We start from the raw sequence: 18,109 nt of genomic DNA, 5'->3' as shown, positions 1-18,109 counted from the left end.
AATAAAACCCTTCACTTTCTTTGGCATTTGTCTTCACTTCTTTTTATCTCTCTCTTTCTCTCTCTCTCTCACAACACAATAGGAGAATCCAGAGAGTCTCTCTAATGGCTGTAGAATGAACAAACGATTACACAACAATCTCCTTCGTCTTGAATGGCTTTAGAAGAAGAAGAAGAGAGTCAAAACGTACCGTATTGCGTTGTTCTCGATGGTCTCTTCTGTGAGGAAGAAGAGACTGAGTTTGGGGAAGAAGAACAACAACAAGTAGATTTGTGCTGCGAAGAGGGTGTCAAAAAGTTTCCGTTTTTACAACTGGGTTTGTCTGATCACGATATGTTTTGGGATGACGATGAGTTGTCAAATCTGATTTCGAAAGAAGCAGAAGAAGACTTGTCTAAAAAAAAACCGAGTCTTTGTTATGACGAAATCTTAGATGATGAGTTTCTTGTTCTGTGTCGTGAAAAGGCTCTTGATTGGATTTTCAAAGTGAAATCTCATTATGGTTTTAATTCCTTGACGGCTCTTCTAGCTGTTAACTACTTCGATAGGTTTATTACTAGCAGGATGTTTCAGTCTGATAAGCCTTGGATGTCTCAGCTTACTGCTGTCGCTTGTTTATCTTTAGCTGCTAAGGTTGAAGAGATCCGTGTTCCTTTACTCTTAGATTTCCAAGTAAGTTTCTTTCTTTCTCAGATTTACTTTTGTAATGTCAGCTTAAAATTGCCGATTTTGAGTCTTTGTGTTGCTCTTTTGAAAGGTGGAAGAGGCAAGATATGTCTTTGAAGCTAAGACAATACAGAGAATGGAGCTTCTTGTTCTGTCTACTCTTGAGTGGAGGATGCATCCTGTCACTGCAATCTCGTACTTTGATCACATTATTCGACGATACCGCTTTCAATCTCATCAGCAATTGGATTTCTTGAGTAGATGTGAATCTTTGTTGCTCTCTATTGTTCCTGGTAATGTTTTAGACCTCTTTACTTGATTTCTGTTTGGATCTCTCTCTCTCTCTCTCTTGGGTACTAAATAAATTCTTGTTCTGTTTTTTTTGTCAGATTCGAGGTTTCTGAGTTATAGTCCTTCTGTGTTAGCCACTGCAATAATGGTGACTGTCATTAGAGATTTCAAGATGTGTGACGAAGCTGTATACCAATCTCAGCTCATGACTCTACTCAAAGTTAATAAGGTTTGTAATTTATCTTTGGAACTTTAAATGCCTAATGTGTGTAATTAGTATAAGGATCAAGAACTGATTCAATCATCATTTTTTTACTTTTAAAACAGGAGAAAGTAAATAAATGCTATGAGTTAGTGTTAGACCACAGTCCAAGCAAGAAAAGGATGATGAATTGGATACAACAACCAGCTAGTCCTATCGGTGTATTTGATGCATCATTCAGTTCTGATAGCTCGAATGAGTCATGGGTTGTGTCTGCTTCTGCTTCAGTCTCGTCTTCACCATCTCAAGAGCCTTTGCTCAAGAGGAGAAGAGTTCAAGAGCAGCAGATGAGGTTGTCTTCAATAAACAGAATGTTTCTCGATGTCCTTACTAGTACTAGTCCTCGCTAATAATAATGTCTACAACTTTATCTTAAATCTGTCGATTTAGAAAAAACGTTTAAAATCTGTTTCCATGTTTTACATATTATCCGGCTACGGTTAAATTCAGAAACAGTATGTGTTTTTACTTGGCTCATGTTTCAAATGGTGTCTGTTTCGTTATTTGATAATTGAAAAGTTTCATTATGATCTACCTTGTTTCATGGTTGGTGATGGTATAGTTTCATCTAAAGATACAAGTCAAAGATTAGATCTTCAGATGCATCAGCAATACCATGACACTAGTGGTACTGATCTAAAAATATGACATACATTATTGGTTTGTTACTTAGTACAGATATGAGGTATTTTGTCCTTTGAATTGAAGAAGACAACTATTGAGTTAGTTGGACGACCAATAGCGTTGGACAACTATGGAGTTTGTTAGCTCCTCCATAATTTTTATTTTCTTTTCAACTTTTTAAGTATTTTTGTTTTTGTTTCCTTTTTCTGGGGGGTTTGATTTGAGAGGAAATGCGGAGAGACCAACACTTGGGTTGGTCCAAGTACTTGTGTTGTATTCAGTTGTGTGGTGAAAAGCAAAGTAGCAAACTTGTTGAGATATACACATAACAAACGTACACATATCACTTTATCTACTTCTTGCCATTGCTATATCATGTCAAAACATTAAATAAATACCTTCCATGAAGAGTCTTGTTATCACACAGAACCAAATAGCATTGAATAGATTCAAAAGAAAAGAAAATAAAATAGAAGCTTTTGGTTGAACTAGAGTGAATGTATCAAAACCAAACCACTCATAAAAACTTTTGTTCTGTGATCTCTCAGAGATCTTGTGTGTTTCTTGAAACTCTAAGACAATTTTTATATTAATACTTTAATTCAAGAAAGAAAGAAAAAAAAAACACTAGAATTCTAAACTCTAATGAAATAATAATAAAATTAATCTTTTCCCTAAGGCAAACATTAATTTAAAATTCTATTGTTCCAAAGGATTAATCACTGTCTTATGTTGAAGTTGAGCACTGGCCGTGGCATACTCCCACACACCAATATGAGCCGGCCTTGGAGGATGGTAAACGTCTTAAACTTCAATGGTCTATCAATAGGTGGGACCTCGATTTATATATCAACATTCATTACAAAACCAAAGTTTTCGTCATCATTTCTGATTATGAGTTCATTGAAAATCCAACATTAATCTTTTCAATATTCATTACTACTAGACAGCTAAGACCACTAATAAAAACAGAATCCTCTCATCTACAGTAGTAAAAGCTCAGAGCCTAAAAAGATTTGGAAAATTCAAAATCACCGTTGACTTTCAATTATCACAAAACCTCAAATAAAGCTTTAAGCGTCACAAGAGATTCTATAATGGTTGAAATAATATTAGCATCCAACATCTCAAAATAATGAAAACCATAGTCGACAAAAAAACACAAAAATTCGTAGCCACAAAGCACTTTCATAGCTAGATATTCTATAAATAAAAAGTCAAAAAAAAAAAAAATCAGTAATTGACTTGATTTGTCAAAACGTTTTGGGCCGGTTGGTAACCAAATTAGCCCATATAGTCTAAAATCATATTCTATGCTGCTACTACTTTACTTAGGATTATGACCGGTTTGATAATTGACCGGTTGAGAAGCACACGTGTGGGTGTCTCAAATGAAAAAGCCCAATGCGTGTAATTGTACGGAATGCCTTTACTTGGCGAATAAGCGGCTAAATTAAATTTCAAAGCAGTCGTGTCAGAAATTGAACAGCTTATGGGTACTTTTGTCTTTTCCATTATGTAGCCTTTTTTATTTTATTTTTTTTAGTATACCATGAATTTTATGATTTCTTTTGCTCCCAAAAGTTTATCAAATTGGAACTGGTAACTATGGGAAAATTAATATGAGAAAATAACAAAGATGAGATCTTGTGTACTTTTAAATAATGAAATGTTGAATGGTATAAAACTTGACAATTTGTTTTTTTTTCTTTAATAGGCAAACTAATAATTTATTGTTAGAATTACCATCAAGATTCAATAATCTCTTTCATTATTTGGTATGAATGTCGACTGGTGACAAAATTGGTAGGGAGATGATAATTGTTCACAAGATAGTTGAGGAAAAAAAAAAGCCAGTATGAGCAAATTTAACAATGCAGAAACTTGAAGCCGATGGCAATATCTTATTCCATTGGGCTTTAGCTTTCTAATTTTCTACCGTCTGGTATGTATGTCCAAACTATACAAGTATACGTCACATTTAATTAAGTTTAAATATAGACCCAAAAAAAAAAAGATGAATCGATTGTGAAAATAGTAACATCCTTTTGTTATTTGTTGTCAAGGCCTAGAGACCCCATATTTAGCCTCACAATTTTTGAGATTAGTTTTCGCAGCTATGCTGCCAAACGCCAACGGAGCTTATTATAAGTGAAGAATCACCGAACTAATATACTCCATATGACTATGACTTGCGGCAACTTTATTATTATATATCTTAATGTAAAATTTATTTGTGTATATCCGACAACGATACATCCATGTTATATATGAGGCAAATGTTACTTATAATAATCTCGTTTGAATAATCTTAATCACAAGATGCTAAATATGTTTTTTTCCGGCTGCATATGTGTGGACAACATATCTATCTACGCGTATATCATGATTTTTTTTATTTCTTGCGACAAGTTTATACAATAGGGGGGAATTTTTGTTTGTCTATCAACTCGAATGACACAATGAACTCGGTCTTTCACACCGACTAATCTACTACCATCCATATGTTAGTTAGTATTATCTTTGTGTTATTTAAAAGCCTATCGATGCCTTAAGTACATCAAACGATCCTGTGTTAGGCAAACCTTACCAAACAAAAAAAGGATTAAAAAATTAGCAAGAACAAACCCGACAATCGAAGTATGGATCGTAACAACAAACATTAGATTATATACTTTATTATATTAGGTCTCGCAATATAATTTATATATATAGTCACATCGTGCACCGTCTTGTTCCTTTTGACAACAACCTATTTACAAATTTTTTTTAAGACACATATTATTGGAATTATTATCATCCCACATCTCAGATATGTATGTTTTCACCAAATATGTTCACGTGCATCTCTCAAAATCTAGCTCACACAGCAAGTATAAAATTATTCATAATTCATCCAATTTTTATTCTTTAGAATTTACCAAAAAATATTACTAAATCTTCCATATTAATAAAGTTATAAAGTTTGTAACTAATTTAATATAAAATACAGAAAAAGAAATGATAATTAAAAAAAATAGTTATGAAACAGTTCGAGGAAAATTGGGGAGAAGATGCAAATGACGTTTGAGTGCATTACTAATTTTTATTCTTTAGAATTTACCAAAAAATATTACTAAATCTTTGATGTTAATAAAGTTATAAAGTTTATAACTAATTTAACATAAAATACGGAAAAGGAAATGATAATTAAAAAAAAATAGTTATGAAACGGTTCAAGGAAAGTTGGGGAGAAGGTGCAAATAACGTTTGAGTGCGTTACTAATTTTTATTCTTTAGAATTTACCAACAAATATTACTAAATCTTCGATGTTAATAAAGTTATAAAGTTTGTAACTAATTTGACATAAAATACGGAAAAAGAAATGATAATTAAAAAAATAGTTATGAAACGGTTCGAGAAAAGTTGGGGAGAAGGTGCAAATGACGTTTGAGTGCGTTACTAATTTTATTCTTTAGAATTTACTAAAAAATATTACTAAATCTTCGATGTTAATAAAGTTATAAAGTTTGTAACTAATTTGACATAATATACGGAAAAGGAAATGATAATTAAAAAAAATAGTTATGAAACGGTTCGAGGAAAGTTGGGGAGAAGGTGCAAATGGCGTTTGAGTGTGTTACTAATTTTTATTCTTTAGAATTTACCAAAAAATATTACTACATCTTCGATGTTAATAAAGTTATAAAGCTTGTAACTAATTTGACATAAAATACGGAAAAGAAAATGATAATTAAAAAAAATAGTTATGAAACGGTTCGAGGAAAGTTGGGGAGAAGGTGCAAATGACGTTTGAGTGCGTTACTAATTTTTATTTTTTAGAATTTACTAGAAAAATATTACTAAATCTTTGATGTTAATAAAGTTATAAAGTTTGTAACTAATTTGACATAAAATATGGAAAAGGAAATGATAATTAAAAAAAAATAGTTATGAAATGATTGGAGGAAGGTTGGGGAGAAGGTGCAAATGAATGCGTTACTACGTTAGAGAGAAGAGAAAGACAGTTTACACACAAACGCAGTCCCTAAAACTGACACGTGGCAGGTGGCTCAAATGGATGACAGTTAGTTGTTTGTTGAAAGATTACAGCCTGGATTTTTGCCATACACACATTAATAATATTATAAAAAAATTAATTCTCTCAATTGGCCAAACACTCTTTTGTCGTTTTGTCCATGTCATCCAAACTCTTCAATTTTTTATTTAAAATTTTCCGACCACTTACTTTTAATCTTTTGTGGCCGTTTCTTTGTAACAAGTTTATGAAACAGAGAATATTATTATTTATGAAAATCGTATCTCCTAATCATATAATGTAAGTTTCTTTTATTGTGTGACTTTGAATTTGGACATTTTAAAACGTACCACATCTAACTTCAAATGGTCATTTATTAAAAACTGAACCTTAATGTTATAAATCAACAAATGTTTTTCGTGTTTTATTATATCCCAAATTTGTAGCATTAGACAGTTTTACACATTTTTCAGTTAAGGACCAATTGAAATTGAAAAGTTTTAGAAAAATTATTTTCATTTCTCAAAAATCCAAACTTGTTTGGGTCAGTCAAAAATTAGGTGTTTCGTATTATAATAAAATAAAATTAAAATTCAAAATTAGACGTTTTCTATTGCTGAAATAAACAAAGATTTTTTTTTTTTAAATAAACGTTTCGTATTCTCAAACACGTGTTCCTTAGTTTGAACCTTTTCAGATTTATAAAATAAACCAATTTACAAAAGAACATATTTTTCAAGACAGTTACAATATTAGTTTTCACTCAGTCAAAAAAAAATTAAAAATGTTAGTTACAACAAACTAACTAAAATTTAAATTTTTGTTCTTCAAAAACTGCAATCAAAATTTGTACGCCCTCCAATAATTCCAATTCAAAAAAATTTCAAATTAGAGATATGTTTGCATTTTCAAAAATATAAATAAAAAGGAAACAAATTAGTAGTAGTATCAGAAAAGGTACAAATATTGGTATACAGGCTGGCTTTTTGTCCAGTCAAAAAAGTCAGAAGTTTGCATAAAAAACTGTCATTTACCCAAACGGCCAAACCTAACCGTTATCTCTCCTCTTTATTTTTTCCCTCAGATATTTTTTTTGTATTATTTTCAAAAAAATTCAAAACATTTTTTTTCTCTTCACCTCAGATTGTGCGAATAATATCAGAGCTTTCCTTGTAGGTTTCCGTGATTTTGTCGCCTTTAACTTCCCATCCTATCCCACTCGCTTCTCACGCGCGTTTCCCTCACTTCTTCTTCTTTTAAAACTAACTACTGTATATCACACGCTCCATCATAAAAAAAAAACAGACGCAGCCCACAGATGATGACACGTGTTAACCTACAGCTGTATCCCAAAAACTTTTAAAACCGCTTGCGTGGAAGAAGCGGTGCCCTTAAGGCCATGACTTTCTCCACCGTCTCAACCGGTTTCCGGTTAATCTATCCTCTCTCTCTGTTATAAATATCTTTTTCCTCCTCTCTTCAGTTTCCTCTCATCTTCTTCCTTCTACAACCAAAAACAAAACCGAAACAAAACAAAAAAATAAATATAAAAGATCTGTTTTTTCTTCTCAGAAATGGCGGATCGAGTTAAAGGTCCGTGGAGTCAAGAAGAAGATGAGCAGCTACGAATGATGGTGGAGAAATACGGACCGAGGAACTGGTCTGCGATTAGCAAATCGATTCCAGGTCGATCTGGCAAATCCTGTAGGTTACGTTGGTGTAATCAGTTATCTCCGGAGGTTGAGCACCGTCCTTTCTCTCCTGAGGAAGACGAGACTATCGTAACCGCTCGTGCTAAGTTCGGTAACAAATGGGCTACCATTGCTCGTCTTCTCAACGGTCGTACGGATAACGCCGTTAAAAACCACTGGAACTCGACGCTTAAGAGGAAATGCGGCGGTGGTGGTGCGGCGGCGATGACGACGGTGGAGGATGATGATGAGGAGGATTTAGATCGGCCGACGAAGAGGAGATCTGTGAGCTTTGATTCTGCTTTTGCTCCGGTTGATACTGGGTTGTACATGAGCCCTGAGAGTCCTGTCGGAATCGATGTGAGTGATTCCAGCACGATTCCGTCCCCGTCGTCTCCGGTGGCTCAGCTTTTCAAACCAATGCCGATTTGCGGCGGATTCTCGGTGGCTCCGCAGGCGTTATTACCGGTTGAGATGTCTTCCTCATCGGACGATCCGCCAACTTCGTTGAGTTTGTCACTACCTGGAGCTGAGAACACGAGTTCGAGCCACAACAACAACAATAATAATAACAGCGCGTTGATGTTTCCGAGATTTGAGAGTCAGATGAAGATTAATGTAGAGGAGAGAGGAGAGGGACGTAGAGGTGAGTTTATGACGGTGGTGCAGGATATGATTAAAGCTGAAGTGAGGAGTTACATGGCGGAGATGCAGAGAACAAGTGGAAGTGGTAATGGTGGATTTGTCGTCGGCGGAGGTTTCAGGGATTGTGGCATAATAACACCCAAGGTTGAGTAGTTTTTTTGTTTGTTTTTGGTTTAGGAGAAGGAAGGGAACTCGAATCGATTTGGGATTTCCAAAAAGAGTATTCTTTTTTTTTTGGGGTTTATGGTTAAATTAAAAAAAAAAAAAAATGTACAGAGGAATTAAAATTTCTATGGAATAATCTTAAATCTCAAATTGTTCTCATTTACTGATTAGTATGATTTGGAACAAAAACTTATAAGAACAAGTTATAGTATTTACATCAAATTAGTGAGACATTCTTGTCACATAACACTCCCACCTAGATAGAGTTAAGTCAACAAAAAGTAGGATAACAAGAAATATTCTACATGTACATTACTATCTAATGTTTTTATATAAATCCTTGTATAGTGGCTATATAGTAATGGTGATTAGTGAGTGAGACCTTGTACCATGTTACCTGTACAATGTCAAAATCAAAAAAATATATCTATAGTAGTATAGAAGAATTTTTATAGGTAGGTTGTTAGATATCTCCATTTTTGTATAATTCGTTCATATATTACTATTGACTTACGGAAAAAAAAATACATTTTATAGAAAACCAAAATTTTTTCAACAATATATACATTTCTCTGTTTAACTCTTAACAATAAACTCCTTGCAACATGATAACGTTTTGAAGATTTTGATTTTTAATAACTTTATGCAGTAAATAAAACAACTGTACGGTGATGTACTGATCTTAAAATAAATTAAAAAAAAAGTGCGTTACTAAGAAAACACAAAAACTACGTCGCATTGGTTGCTGGGTTTTGTCTCAAAGCAAAAGCGGCTTTGCGTCTCCGTAGATCTAAAAAGTTACTACGTTCGTCTCCTCTTCTCTCTCACTCAGCTTCTTTTTATTCCTTCCCCCTCCCAAATTTCTCCGGCGGTACGGATCAAATCACATCGGATATTATTAATTCTGCCGGCGATCAAATGGCGCTGTCGTCAATCGCAGCGACGGTCTCAATCCTAATCTATCTCTCTCTCCCTTATTCAATCACAGCTGGTGGTGAAAACATCCTCCACCAATCTCCCACCGCTGGATCACGGCGTCCAATGGTGTTCCCATTGTTTCTCTCCGAATCAAATTCATCTTCTTCTTCTTCGAGATCTTTATCAATTCCTCATCGGAAACTTAACAAAGCCGACTCAAAATCACTTCCTCACTCTCGCATGAGACTCTACGATGATCTTCTTCGTAACGGGTTAGTAATTCATTTGCCTTTATACGTTCCGATCTGTGTCCTTCTAGCTTCGCTTCGATTGATGTTTTATCGAATTCTTTTGTATAGGTATTACACAACACGGCTTTGGATTGGTACCCCTCCACAGATGTTTGCTCTTATTGTTGATTCTGGGAGTACTGTTACTTATGTTCCTTGTTCTGATTGTGAACAATGTGGCAAACACCAGGTATTGCTTTAACCATTCAAACAACGTGTAAAGTTCAAGTCTTGTGTAAAAAGTTCATATTTTGATTATAGCCATTGTGATTCAGGACCCGAAGTTTCAGCCAGAATTGTCAACTACTTATCAACCTGTTAAGTGTAACATGGATTGTAACTGTGACGATGATAAGGAACAATGTGTTTACGAGAGAGAGTATGCTGAGCACAGTAGTAGTAAAGGTGTGCTTGGTGAAGATCTCATTTCGTTTGGCAATGAAAGCCAGCTGACACCTCAACGAGCTGTTTTCGGTTGTGAAACTGTGGAAACCGGTGATCTTTATAGTCAACGAGCTGATGGTATTATCGGATTAGGCCAAGGTGATCTTAGTCTTGTGGATCAGTTGGTGGACAAAGGTTTGATTAGCAACTCTTTTGGTTTGTGTTATGGAGGGATGGATATTGGTGGTGGTTCCATGATTCTTGGAGGTTTTGAGTATCCGTCTGATATGATATTCACTGACTCGGACCCTGATCGTAGGTATGTTTGTTTTTTCCCAAGGGATTGCTTTTGTCTGGTTGACGAAATGGGATCTTTTGTATTAAATCCTAACGGGATACGTTTAATACCTTTCACACATTTACTCTAGTTTCGGGATGGCGACAGTCCATATTACAATATAGATTTGACGGGGATACGTGTTGCTGGGAAGCAGTTGTTGCTCAACTCTAGAGTCTTTGATGGGGAACATGGCGCCGTTTTAGACAGTGGTACAACTTATGCTTATCTCCCTGACGCAGCATTTGAAGCATTTGAGGAAGCTGTAAGACTTTTTTAAATAATAGTATACCTCATAACTGTTCTGTGTGCCTTTTCTTACATTGAGCTTTTATCTTATTGTATTTTAGGTAATGAGAGAAGTATCCACATTGAAGCAGATTGATGGTCCTGATCCAAATTTTAAAGATACTTGCTTCCATGTCGCTGCAAGGTAGTTTATTTTGCAAACTTTGTGATCCTATATCATAACTTTTCAATCAAGGGAAGTGACTGACAATTAGATTGGTTTTCTGCTCAAGTAATGATGTCTCTGAATTTTCGAAGATATTCCCATCAGTCGAGATGGTATTTAAGAGTGGGCAGTCGTGGCTGTTGTCCCCTGAGAATTACATGTTCCGAGTAAGTAAATTATCCCTTAATTCTCTTAAGAAGTTCTATTTGCTCTCTATAGCTAGCATTATAGTAGGTTTCTGAAGTAGTATATATCAGTCTCTATGTGTCTGGTTTTCGTTTAGCCACTAATCAGTAGGAGATATCAAGTTGCTGATGTGATTACTTTTTTGTTCAACAAAGCATGCCAAGGTGCATGGCGCATATTGTCTCGGTGTTTTTCCAAATGGAAAAGATCATACAACTCTTCTAGGAGGTAAATAGATATATCAATGCTCTGTTCTTCTTTTGGCTACTTTCATTTTTTGAAGAACTTTTCATCTTATTGGTAACATGTAATCTTATATATTGTCAGGAATTGTGGTTCGCAATACGCTTGTTGTTTATGATCGTGAGAATTCTAAGGTTGGATTCTGGAGAACCAATTGTTCAGAGTTATCCGATAGGCTTCATATCGATGGTGCAACACCACCTGCCACTTTGCCTTCGAATGATTCAAATCCATCCCATAATTCATCAAGCAATCTCTCAGGTTAGCACAACAGCTGTAGATTTCATCTTAACTCTTTCATCTTGGAATTACGAACTGAAAAGAAAAGGAAAATATTTGTGCGTCTCCTGATGTTTGTAGGATTTGATTCCTCAGGTTTGACTCAAATTGGTCAAATAAACCTTGATGTTGAACTAACAGTCAATTCATCCTATTTGAAACCTCGAATTGAAGAGCTCTCCAAGTCATTCTCCAAAGAGCTCGATGTCAAATCTTCACAGGTGAGCTAAACTGATAAAACACACAATAACTTGTAGCCTTAAGCACTGACTTTAGCTAATATTGAGTAAAACTAATGTGATATTGTCTCTATCACAGGTCGTTTTATCGAATCTCACCTCCATAGGAAACAACACTCTCATCAGAATGGTTGTCGTCCCTCCTGAACCTTCTACTTGGTTCTCAAATGTCACAGCAACGGTATATGATTTTTACAATAAACTTCTCCTTATATTACTCTTGATTCGACTACCTACTTAGACTTTCCATTATGCTTTCTTGTAGAGTATAGTTTCACGGTTTACCAATCATCAAATCAAGCTTCCTGTAATCTTTGGGAACTATCAGCTGGTTAATTACAAACTCGAACCTCCAAGAAAACGGTATGCGCCATTTTCATTCTTAACCCTAGTAAAAAGACTATCACTCGTTGTCTCATAAAATAGAAGTCTTTTCCTTTCATATTTAGGACGAACAGCAGCATTGTCGTGATCGTGGTTGGGATAATCGCTGTAATTATGGGGTTATCAGCTTATGGAGCTTGGTTGATATGGAAACGGAAACAAACATCAATACCATACAAACCTGTGGATGAACAAGTCATAGTGGCTGAGCAGGAACTGCAACCTATATAAAGAAACAGTTTTTAATTTTATTTTCTCTTAATCATACAAAAGCTGTTTGGTCTTATGCAAAAAAAAGAAAAGAAAACAGTATCTCAACTGTCGGAAATATCTTTATTGTTTAGTAAATAATGCCAACTTTTTCGTTTTAATTTATGAAAATTCTCGTTTTGTTTATTTTTAAAATTTTTTTATGTGTTTTGGTTTCTTCTCTGTTATTTACTGTGATGAATTAACTTTATATTTGTTTCTTTCCTGACTAAATATTTGAATAAAAACAAAGAAATTGTCTTTTCTGTTTTAATGCTTGGCGTAAAACTAGGTGAATCGTTTATTTTGTATTAAATTCCTAAATACTAAAAATGGATACAAAACTTGTGGAATGGGTCAAATTCAAACCAAGAGAAAAAAGGGAAACATTTAGTAAATTTTTGAACTTTTAGGCAGAAGTGAATTAATTGCTCACTACTGTCAAAAACTGTGTCGAGAAAATAATCCCAATAAAATAAAAACAGAAAGATAGTATAAAAGAATATGGGAAAAAAGAAGAAGACCAAAAGGAAAAGATATAAACAAATAAAGGAAAAAAGAATATTTACAAATGTCAGTTTAGAAAATTTAAGAAAAAAAATACAAATATAATCAACATTAAAAAATAATTTTGTAACAGTTTTTTACTTATGAATTATAAAAATCAAAATCAAAATTTACAACAGCCATTGCCAAAGTAAATTGGGATTAAAAACCCAAAATTATCTTTTTTGGATTCAGTAATCGGTGGTCTCTCGGAGAAGTAGTTGGTGAGTATCTCTCATCTCTCATCTCTCATCTCTCATCTCTCTCTATCTCAAAGGGTTTAGGGTTTAAGACTCTCCAAGAAATTTGTTTTTTCTTTCTAACAGATTCTGATCACCAAATCTATTCTGGGTTTGTGTGATTATCTTCTAAGATCATCGAATCACTTAATTTTCGCGAAAATTTTCTTGCTTTTTCCCCTTTTTTCTCGGTTATAGGATTTGAACAACTCTTTAGGCTTTGAGATCAGTAAGAAGAACCAATTTCACTGCTTTATCAGAATTAGATTTCATGAAAGCTGAAAGCTTTTTGTTCTAATTTCATTGTTTTTTTCGATTGTAGAAGAAGAAAGTTGAAAGCTTTTTTTGAAGGGTGGGGCTTAATGGCGCTTAAACCGAAGCCAAGATCTGAAATCGATGTCTCAGATTGTTCTGGGAAACAACAGTCTGATGATGGTAATGGAGTTAGGTGTGAAGAGGAGGACGTTGACGTTGAAATCATGGAGTGTTTAAATCAGATAGATGATGTGTTTCAAGAAGAAGAGGGTTTGTGTGAAGTGTCGTCGTCTTCTTCGAGTTCTTTTGGTGATTCATTGTGTGATCGTGATGCTGATGATTTTGGTTTTGGTGATGGGGATGAAGCTCAGTCTATGTTGAGCAAAGATTACCCATTGCCTGATGGGACTCAGTTTTTGGGTTTGACTAAGAAGAAGACTGATGAGCGGTGGAAGAGACTAACTAAGTCTTTGATGTGGAGATGCAAGTGGATAGAGCTTAAGGTTAAGGAGATTGAGTCTCAAGCTAGAGGGTATGAGAGAGAAGTTGAAGATTACTATTTGAGTAAACAGTTTGATTTGGAGAAGTCTAAACTGGAAGGGCTTGATGGGAAAGCGATTCCTTTTCGTGAACAAACTCAAAGGAGGAATGTTTTTAAGAGAGGAAGAAGGAAACGAGTGGAAGAGACTACAGATGTTGCAGCTTATATGTCTAACCATAATCTTTTCTCTTACTCCGGTATATCGACATTGCAGCTATTGTTTGCTTCATTTCACTTTCTTTTTTCATCTCGAAAACAATGGTCTAACTTTGTCATCTTTAACTTTGTGATCAGAGAAACGGGTGCCAGTAAATGTGAAATCGCAATATCTTGATTCAGGTAAGATATGTGTTATATACAGTTTGTTCTGCTTTCTCAAAATGATGTGGTTCTTGTTTGATGTTAAATGTCTGATCTTGCCGATGAATCTTGGATGTTATGTTAGATATTGGTACAGGCCGCAAAGCTACAGGCAAGCAAGACGGAACTGAAGATGATTGTCTTCTTTCTGAGTTAGATTGTTCTGATGATTTCTTAGCAAAGCTTCTGATTAAGATTGATGAGGCACAGATCAAAGCAAGAAGTTTAAAGAAGCGTGTTGATCAGTTGATGTTAGATTCTCAGACTACATTGATCCCTGAAACGATAGCTCCCTGTCATCCAGACTTAAGGATACAAAATGGCAAACAATATGCTCTTGTTGAAGATTCGTTGACTCGTAATCAGAGAGAGGCGAGTGTGCAATGTATACCTGCTGATCATACCAAACCTCTATTGGTGCCTCAAATTCCTCCCACTCAAAGTGGTGGGCAATTGTTGACTAACATCTCTCCAATATCATCTAAAAGCTTAAGATTTCATCCTATCCTTGAAGACGTAAGAATTGTTTCTTAATCATTTCCTATTATAATGTTTTGGTTGAAAGAGAGCTCAAATATTTGAATGGTTGTTGTGTAGCTTCTAATGGATGACAAAGAGATGAATGATGAGGAGTTGGAAGCGGACGAGGAGAAGCTTGATTATTTCAGGAAGCTGATCAATGAGATTACAGGCGTGGTATCATCAGAAGAATCAAATGCGGAAAAAGATCCTCAACCGGCTACCAAGAGGTGTAAAACTTCTCACTGAAGCTCTTTCTCTGTACAGGAGCCTTATCTTCTTGCTTGGTGAACCATGTCCATAAAGCTCTTAGAAGATAAAAATATCGTATATTTCCTTCATTCTTCTCTCTCTCTCTCTACTAACTCTTTGGATTTGGCTCTTTGAGAATTCTGAGACCAGAATAGGTTTCAGAGTTTGTGCACAGTTTATGTGACTTAGATCCGTATCATAGGCTATCTTTCTTTGTTCTATATGAGTCGTATACCCTTTATTATTCTAAAAAAATTCAAAATCTTCTTGAGCTTTCTTTGTGGAGTATTCATGTGCACAAGAATCCAAAACCCGTAAGCACGCCGATTAAACAACCTGTGATTAAACTAAACATAACACTAGACTCTGGTTTGGTTTCTTTAATAATCTTGAGAAACTTTATCCCACACATACACATGTCAAGTCGAGAACTTAGTCTGAACTCTTGAAGTGTTTTTCCTAGAAAAGTCTCTTTCTTGATTTTCGAATCTTTGAAAAGTAATGATTAACATGAAAGATGAGTCAAGTTAGTGGTAGTTAATTTACCTGTAAAGACCAAATATTAGTGATAATTAAAGAGGCTTTCTAGGTAGCCGCATTTTCTTGAGACCCAAACAAAGACTTATTTTTTCCTAAGGGACAGTTTCTTCACTTTCATTGGCTTACTTCTTGAGGGGACCGCAAATCCAATTTCACTTGCTCTCTTTTAAATTTCCATACTCTTTACATTACAAATCTTGAATTTGTACGCAAGACATTAATCAATTATTCCCACAAGCGTAATGTCGCACTCGGGACTTGCATTCGATAAAAAACATGCTTAAGCTTTCTCATTCTCTTATCTTGAAAAGTCTCAAATATCTAACCATCAATTTATGTTTGCTATCCAAAAACTCTATGGTTCCATAATTCATACCATAAGGTTCACTACATCGAAAAGTCTTTAGCTGTCACCATTTTAGTGCACATGAAACTATTCACTATATTTGGACATGATTGATAACATCATGATGTCCAAACCACCATGGATTTTTTCCATGGTTCCATTACCTATATCTAGAGTTTGTGTGAACGCAAACCTTTAGGTTTCTTGGTTTACCTAATTGTGGGTAAAGAACACGAAACATTGATGTCTATCGGTATTCTGATTCATTACGTTATAACTTTATATAATTAAGTCAATAATCTTGGAACTTGAAGTGGAAAGTTAAAGGCTAAAAAGAGGAGGAGCCGCCATAAACTTTCCACGCCGGCGAATATTTATGGAATTAAAATCTCTTTTGTGTTTGCAATTAAAATATAATTAACCCAAAAGAGAAAAACTTATTTGGTCTTTTTGGCCTTAAAAGCATAAGTGATTAGTGTCTTCTTCTCTTTCAAGATTTATTAGTTGTTACCTTCTTGAAAAACCAAAAGGCAAATCAAAGAAGAAGAAGATGCTCAAATTCGATGAACCACAGTGCACAAACCCATCATGTTTCTTCTGCAGCATGAAAGAGACCAACCCTTTCCGTCGAAGATCGAAACTCGCCGCAATTTTCAAAGAGATCCCTCGTACGGAGTCAAAAGACCATGTCTTGGTCTTGAGTGGTCTGTGGAACATAGCCATGTCCGAGCCTGACGATCCTGAGTTCCCATCACTAGGTTTGTTCGAGTGTATGTCAAAACTCATACATAAATCAATCAAAAACAGTGCTTGGCTTCTCAAAGACCAGAACATATTCATTCCTTACTACGCAGCTCATATCATCGGATCGTATGTTATGAACAAAGAAGATTTGGCTGCAAGAGCGGTTGATTCAAAGGCTTTTGTTGTTCCTGCTTTGTTGGAGCTTTTGAGAGGGAACATCAGTTGGGTTGAGCAGCGAGCCGCGGCTCGAGCACTTGGTCACTTAGCTAGCCATGAGAAGAGCTTCGAAGTGGTTTCTTTGTTCGAAGAAGAAATCGTTAAGCTTTCGATGGAGATTGCTACTAGTTGTTTGAAGAATGTTTACATAAGCTTTCTTGGGGTTGAAGATAGCGAGAGGTTAAAGTATCATAGCGACTTGTTGACGAGAGGGCTTGGTGGGTTAGAGACAGAGAATCAAAAGGCAGAGGAATGGGGGATTCAACTACAATGTTGGTCTCTATTTCTATTGAATAGTTTCGCGTCACGAGGTAAGTCTATTGACCAAATCTGCCAAGGAGAGTTCTTGAAGAAGGTGATTGACATGTGGGGTGGTTTAGTAAACCGGAAGTCTCCGGGAGGAATAGGATTGATAAAGACTCTTTGTAAAACAGAGTTGGGGAGAAAGAGAGTTAGTGAGGTTAGGGAAGTGATTGAGAGACTTTGCGATCTTTCAAGATCGTCTGATGATTGGAAAGAAACTGCTTTAGATACCCTTTTGTTGCTTCTTAAAGACTCAAACGTTAGGTATCCAGTTATTGATGTTTTAGGGCATTGTTTAGTGGATTTAGCAGAAGATAGAATCGTTGGAGAAAGAGTAGCTCAGATAGTTTTACAAGATTATCACAAGATTAAGTATAGTGGCTTGAAGATGAACAGCGAGGAGGCACATAGAAGTATAGAGAATCTATGGGAGATCAAAGTAGAGAGGAAGAAGAAAGAGAAGCTTATGAGTGACATAGAGCTTGAAGAAAGAAGAAAGATGGTGAAATCGTTGAAGAAACAAGGGAAGAAGAAGTTTCTGATGGGTTTTGTTAAAGAATCGATGGAGATTTACACAGTGGGGATAGATTTGTGTCCGTTGGATATGATACGAGATAGAGTTGTGTTGTTTAGCAATAGAGCACAGTGTTACTTGTTGTTGAAGCAAGCTGAGTATGCTATTAGTGATGCTACTAGAGCTTTGTGTTTATCTGGTGTGGATGATCCTCACGGTAAGAGTTTATGGAGAAGATCTCAAGCGTACGATCTAAAAGGATCGGGGAGGGAAAGCCTAATGGATTGTTTAACGTTGGTAGATCAACGACACAAGCCTTCCAATACGCAAAGGATACCATACTACGCTGCGCAGATGATAAGAAAGCAGATGCGTAGATTTAAAGATACCTATGTCTCATTGTAAAAT

At 35.4% G+C, this 18,109-nt stretch overlaps 5 protein-coding genes across 7 annotated transcripts; all 5 read left to right on the top strand.

Moving 5' to 3' along the window:
* Window positions 34-1,722, top strand: LOC104791238 (cyclin-D3-3). Its single transcript, XM_010517070.1, has 4 exons — window positions 34-672; window positions 758-959; window positions 1,056-1,186; window positions 1,285-1,722. The coding sequence occupies exons 1-4, from the start codon at window positions 154-156 to the stop codon at window positions 1,567-1,569; spliced, it is 1,137 nt and encodes a 378-aa protein (XP_010515372.1). The 5' UTR covers window positions 34-153; the 3' UTR covers window positions 1,570-1,722.
* Window positions 7,355-8,585, top strand: LOC104791236 (transcription factor MYB44-like). The gene has a single exon (XM_010517069.2). It carries the CDS (start codon window positions 7,437-7,439, stop codon window positions 8,349-8,351), a length of 915 nt encoding a protein of 304 aa, XP_010515371.1. The 5' UTR covers window positions 7,355-7,436; the 3' UTR covers window positions 8,352-8,585.
* Window positions 8,990-12,473, top strand: LOC104791235 (aspartic proteinase CDR1-like). Of its 2 annotated transcripts, none has more exons than XM_010517067.2 (12): window positions 8,990-9,553; window positions 9,641-9,761; window positions 9,847-10,274; window positions 10,401-10,557; window positions 10,643-10,725; window positions 10,814-10,913; window positions 11,088-11,160; window positions 11,260-11,436; window positions 11,536-11,675; window positions 11,773-11,874; window positions 11,959-12,056; window positions 12,143-12,473. In XM_010517067.2, the coding sequence occupies exons 1-12, from the start codon at window positions 9,282-9,284 to the stop codon at window positions 12,306-12,308; spliced, it is 1,917 nt and encodes a 638-aa protein (XP_010515369.1). In that variant the 5' UTR covers window positions 8,990-9,281; the 3' UTR covers window positions 12,309-12,473. The 2 variants fall into 2 exon arrangements, with proteins under 2 accessions (XP_010515369.1, XP_010515370.1); XM_010517068.2 differs by having other exon boundaries at window positions 8,991-9,553; window positions 11,551-11,675.
* Window positions 13,029-15,282, top strand: LOC104791234. 2 transcript variants are annotated; one of them, XM_010517066.1, is made up of 5 exons: window positions 13,029-13,096; window positions 13,434-14,104; window positions 14,202-14,246; window positions 14,353-14,783; window positions 14,865-15,282. In XM_010517066.1, exons 2-5 carry the CDS (start codon window positions 13,474-13,476, stop codon window positions 15,033-15,035), a joined length of 1,278 nt encoding a protein of 425 aa, XP_010515368.1. In that variant the 5' UTR covers window positions 13,029-13,096; window positions 13,434-13,473; the 3' UTR covers window positions 15,036-15,282. The 2 variants fall into 2 exon arrangements, with proteins under 2 accessions (XP_010515368.1, XP_010515367.1); XM_010517065.1 differs by lacking the exon at window positions 13,029-13,096 and adding an exon at window positions 13,119-13,340.
* Window positions 16,385-18,106, top strand: LOC104699022. Its single transcript, XM_010414383.2, has one exon. It carries the CDS (start codon window positions 16,475-16,477, stop codon window positions 18,104-18,106), a length of 1,632 nt encoding a protein of 543 aa, XP_010412685.1. The 5' UTR covers window positions 16,385-16,474.

Source organism: Camelina sativa, chromosome 6 (assembly GCF_000633955.1).
Source record: "Camelina sativa cultivar DH55 chromosome 6, Cs, whole genome shotgun sequence".
Classification (NCBI taxonomy): domain Eukaryota; kingdom Viridiplantae; phylum Streptophyta; class Magnoliopsida; order Brassicales; family Brassicaceae; genus Camelina; species Camelina sativa.
Note: the sequence above shows the minus strand (reverse complement) of the source record. Positions and strands in the feature narration are given on the sequence as shown.

Bases quoted from the DNA above. Each gene is read 5' to 3' on its own strand.
- LOC104791238 (XM_010517070.1), top strand. From the start codon at position 154: ATGGCTTTAGAAGAAGAAGAAGAGAGTCAAAACGTACCGTATTGCGTT. The intron at 960-1,055 runs GTAATGTTTTAG...TTTTTTTGTCAG, and splicing joins GTTGCTCTCTATTGTTCCTG to ATTCGAGGTTTCTGAGTTAT. The intron at 1,187-1,284 runs GTTTGTAATTTA...CTTTTAAAACAG, and splicing joins CTCTACTCAAAGTTAATAAG to GAGAAAGTAAATAAATGCTA.
- LOC104791236 (XM_010517069.2), top strand. From the start codon at position 7,437: ATGGCGGATCGAGTTAAAGGTCCGTGGAGTCAAGAAGAAGATGAGCAG.
- LOC104791235 (XM_010517067.2), top strand. From the start codon at position 9,282: ATGGCGCTGTCGTCAATCGCAGCGACGGTCTCAATCCTAATCTATCTC. The intron at 9,762-9,846 runs GTATTGCTTTAA...ATTGTGATTCAG, and splicing joins AACAATGTGGCAAACACCAG to GACCCGAAGTTTCAGCCAGA. The intron at 11,875-11,958 runs GTATATGATTTT...GCTTTCTTGTAG, and splicing joins TCTCAAATGTCACAGCAACG to AGTATAGTTTCACGGTTTAC.
- LOC104791234 (XM_010517066.1), top strand. From the start codon at position 13,474: ATGGCGCTTAAACCGAAGCCAAGATCTGAAATCGATGTCTCAGATTGT. The intron at 14,105-14,201 runs GTATATCGACAT...CTTTGTGATCAG, and splicing joins TAATCTTTTCTCTTACTCCG to AGAAACGGGTGCCAGTAAAT. The intron at 14,247-14,352 runs GTAAGATATGTG...ATGTTATGTTAG, and splicing joins ATCGCAATATCTTGATTCAG to ATATTGGTACAGGCCGCAAA.
- LOC104699022 (XM_010414383.2), top strand. From the start codon at position 16,475: ATGCTCAAATTCGATGAACCACAGTGCACAAACCCATCATGTTTCTTC.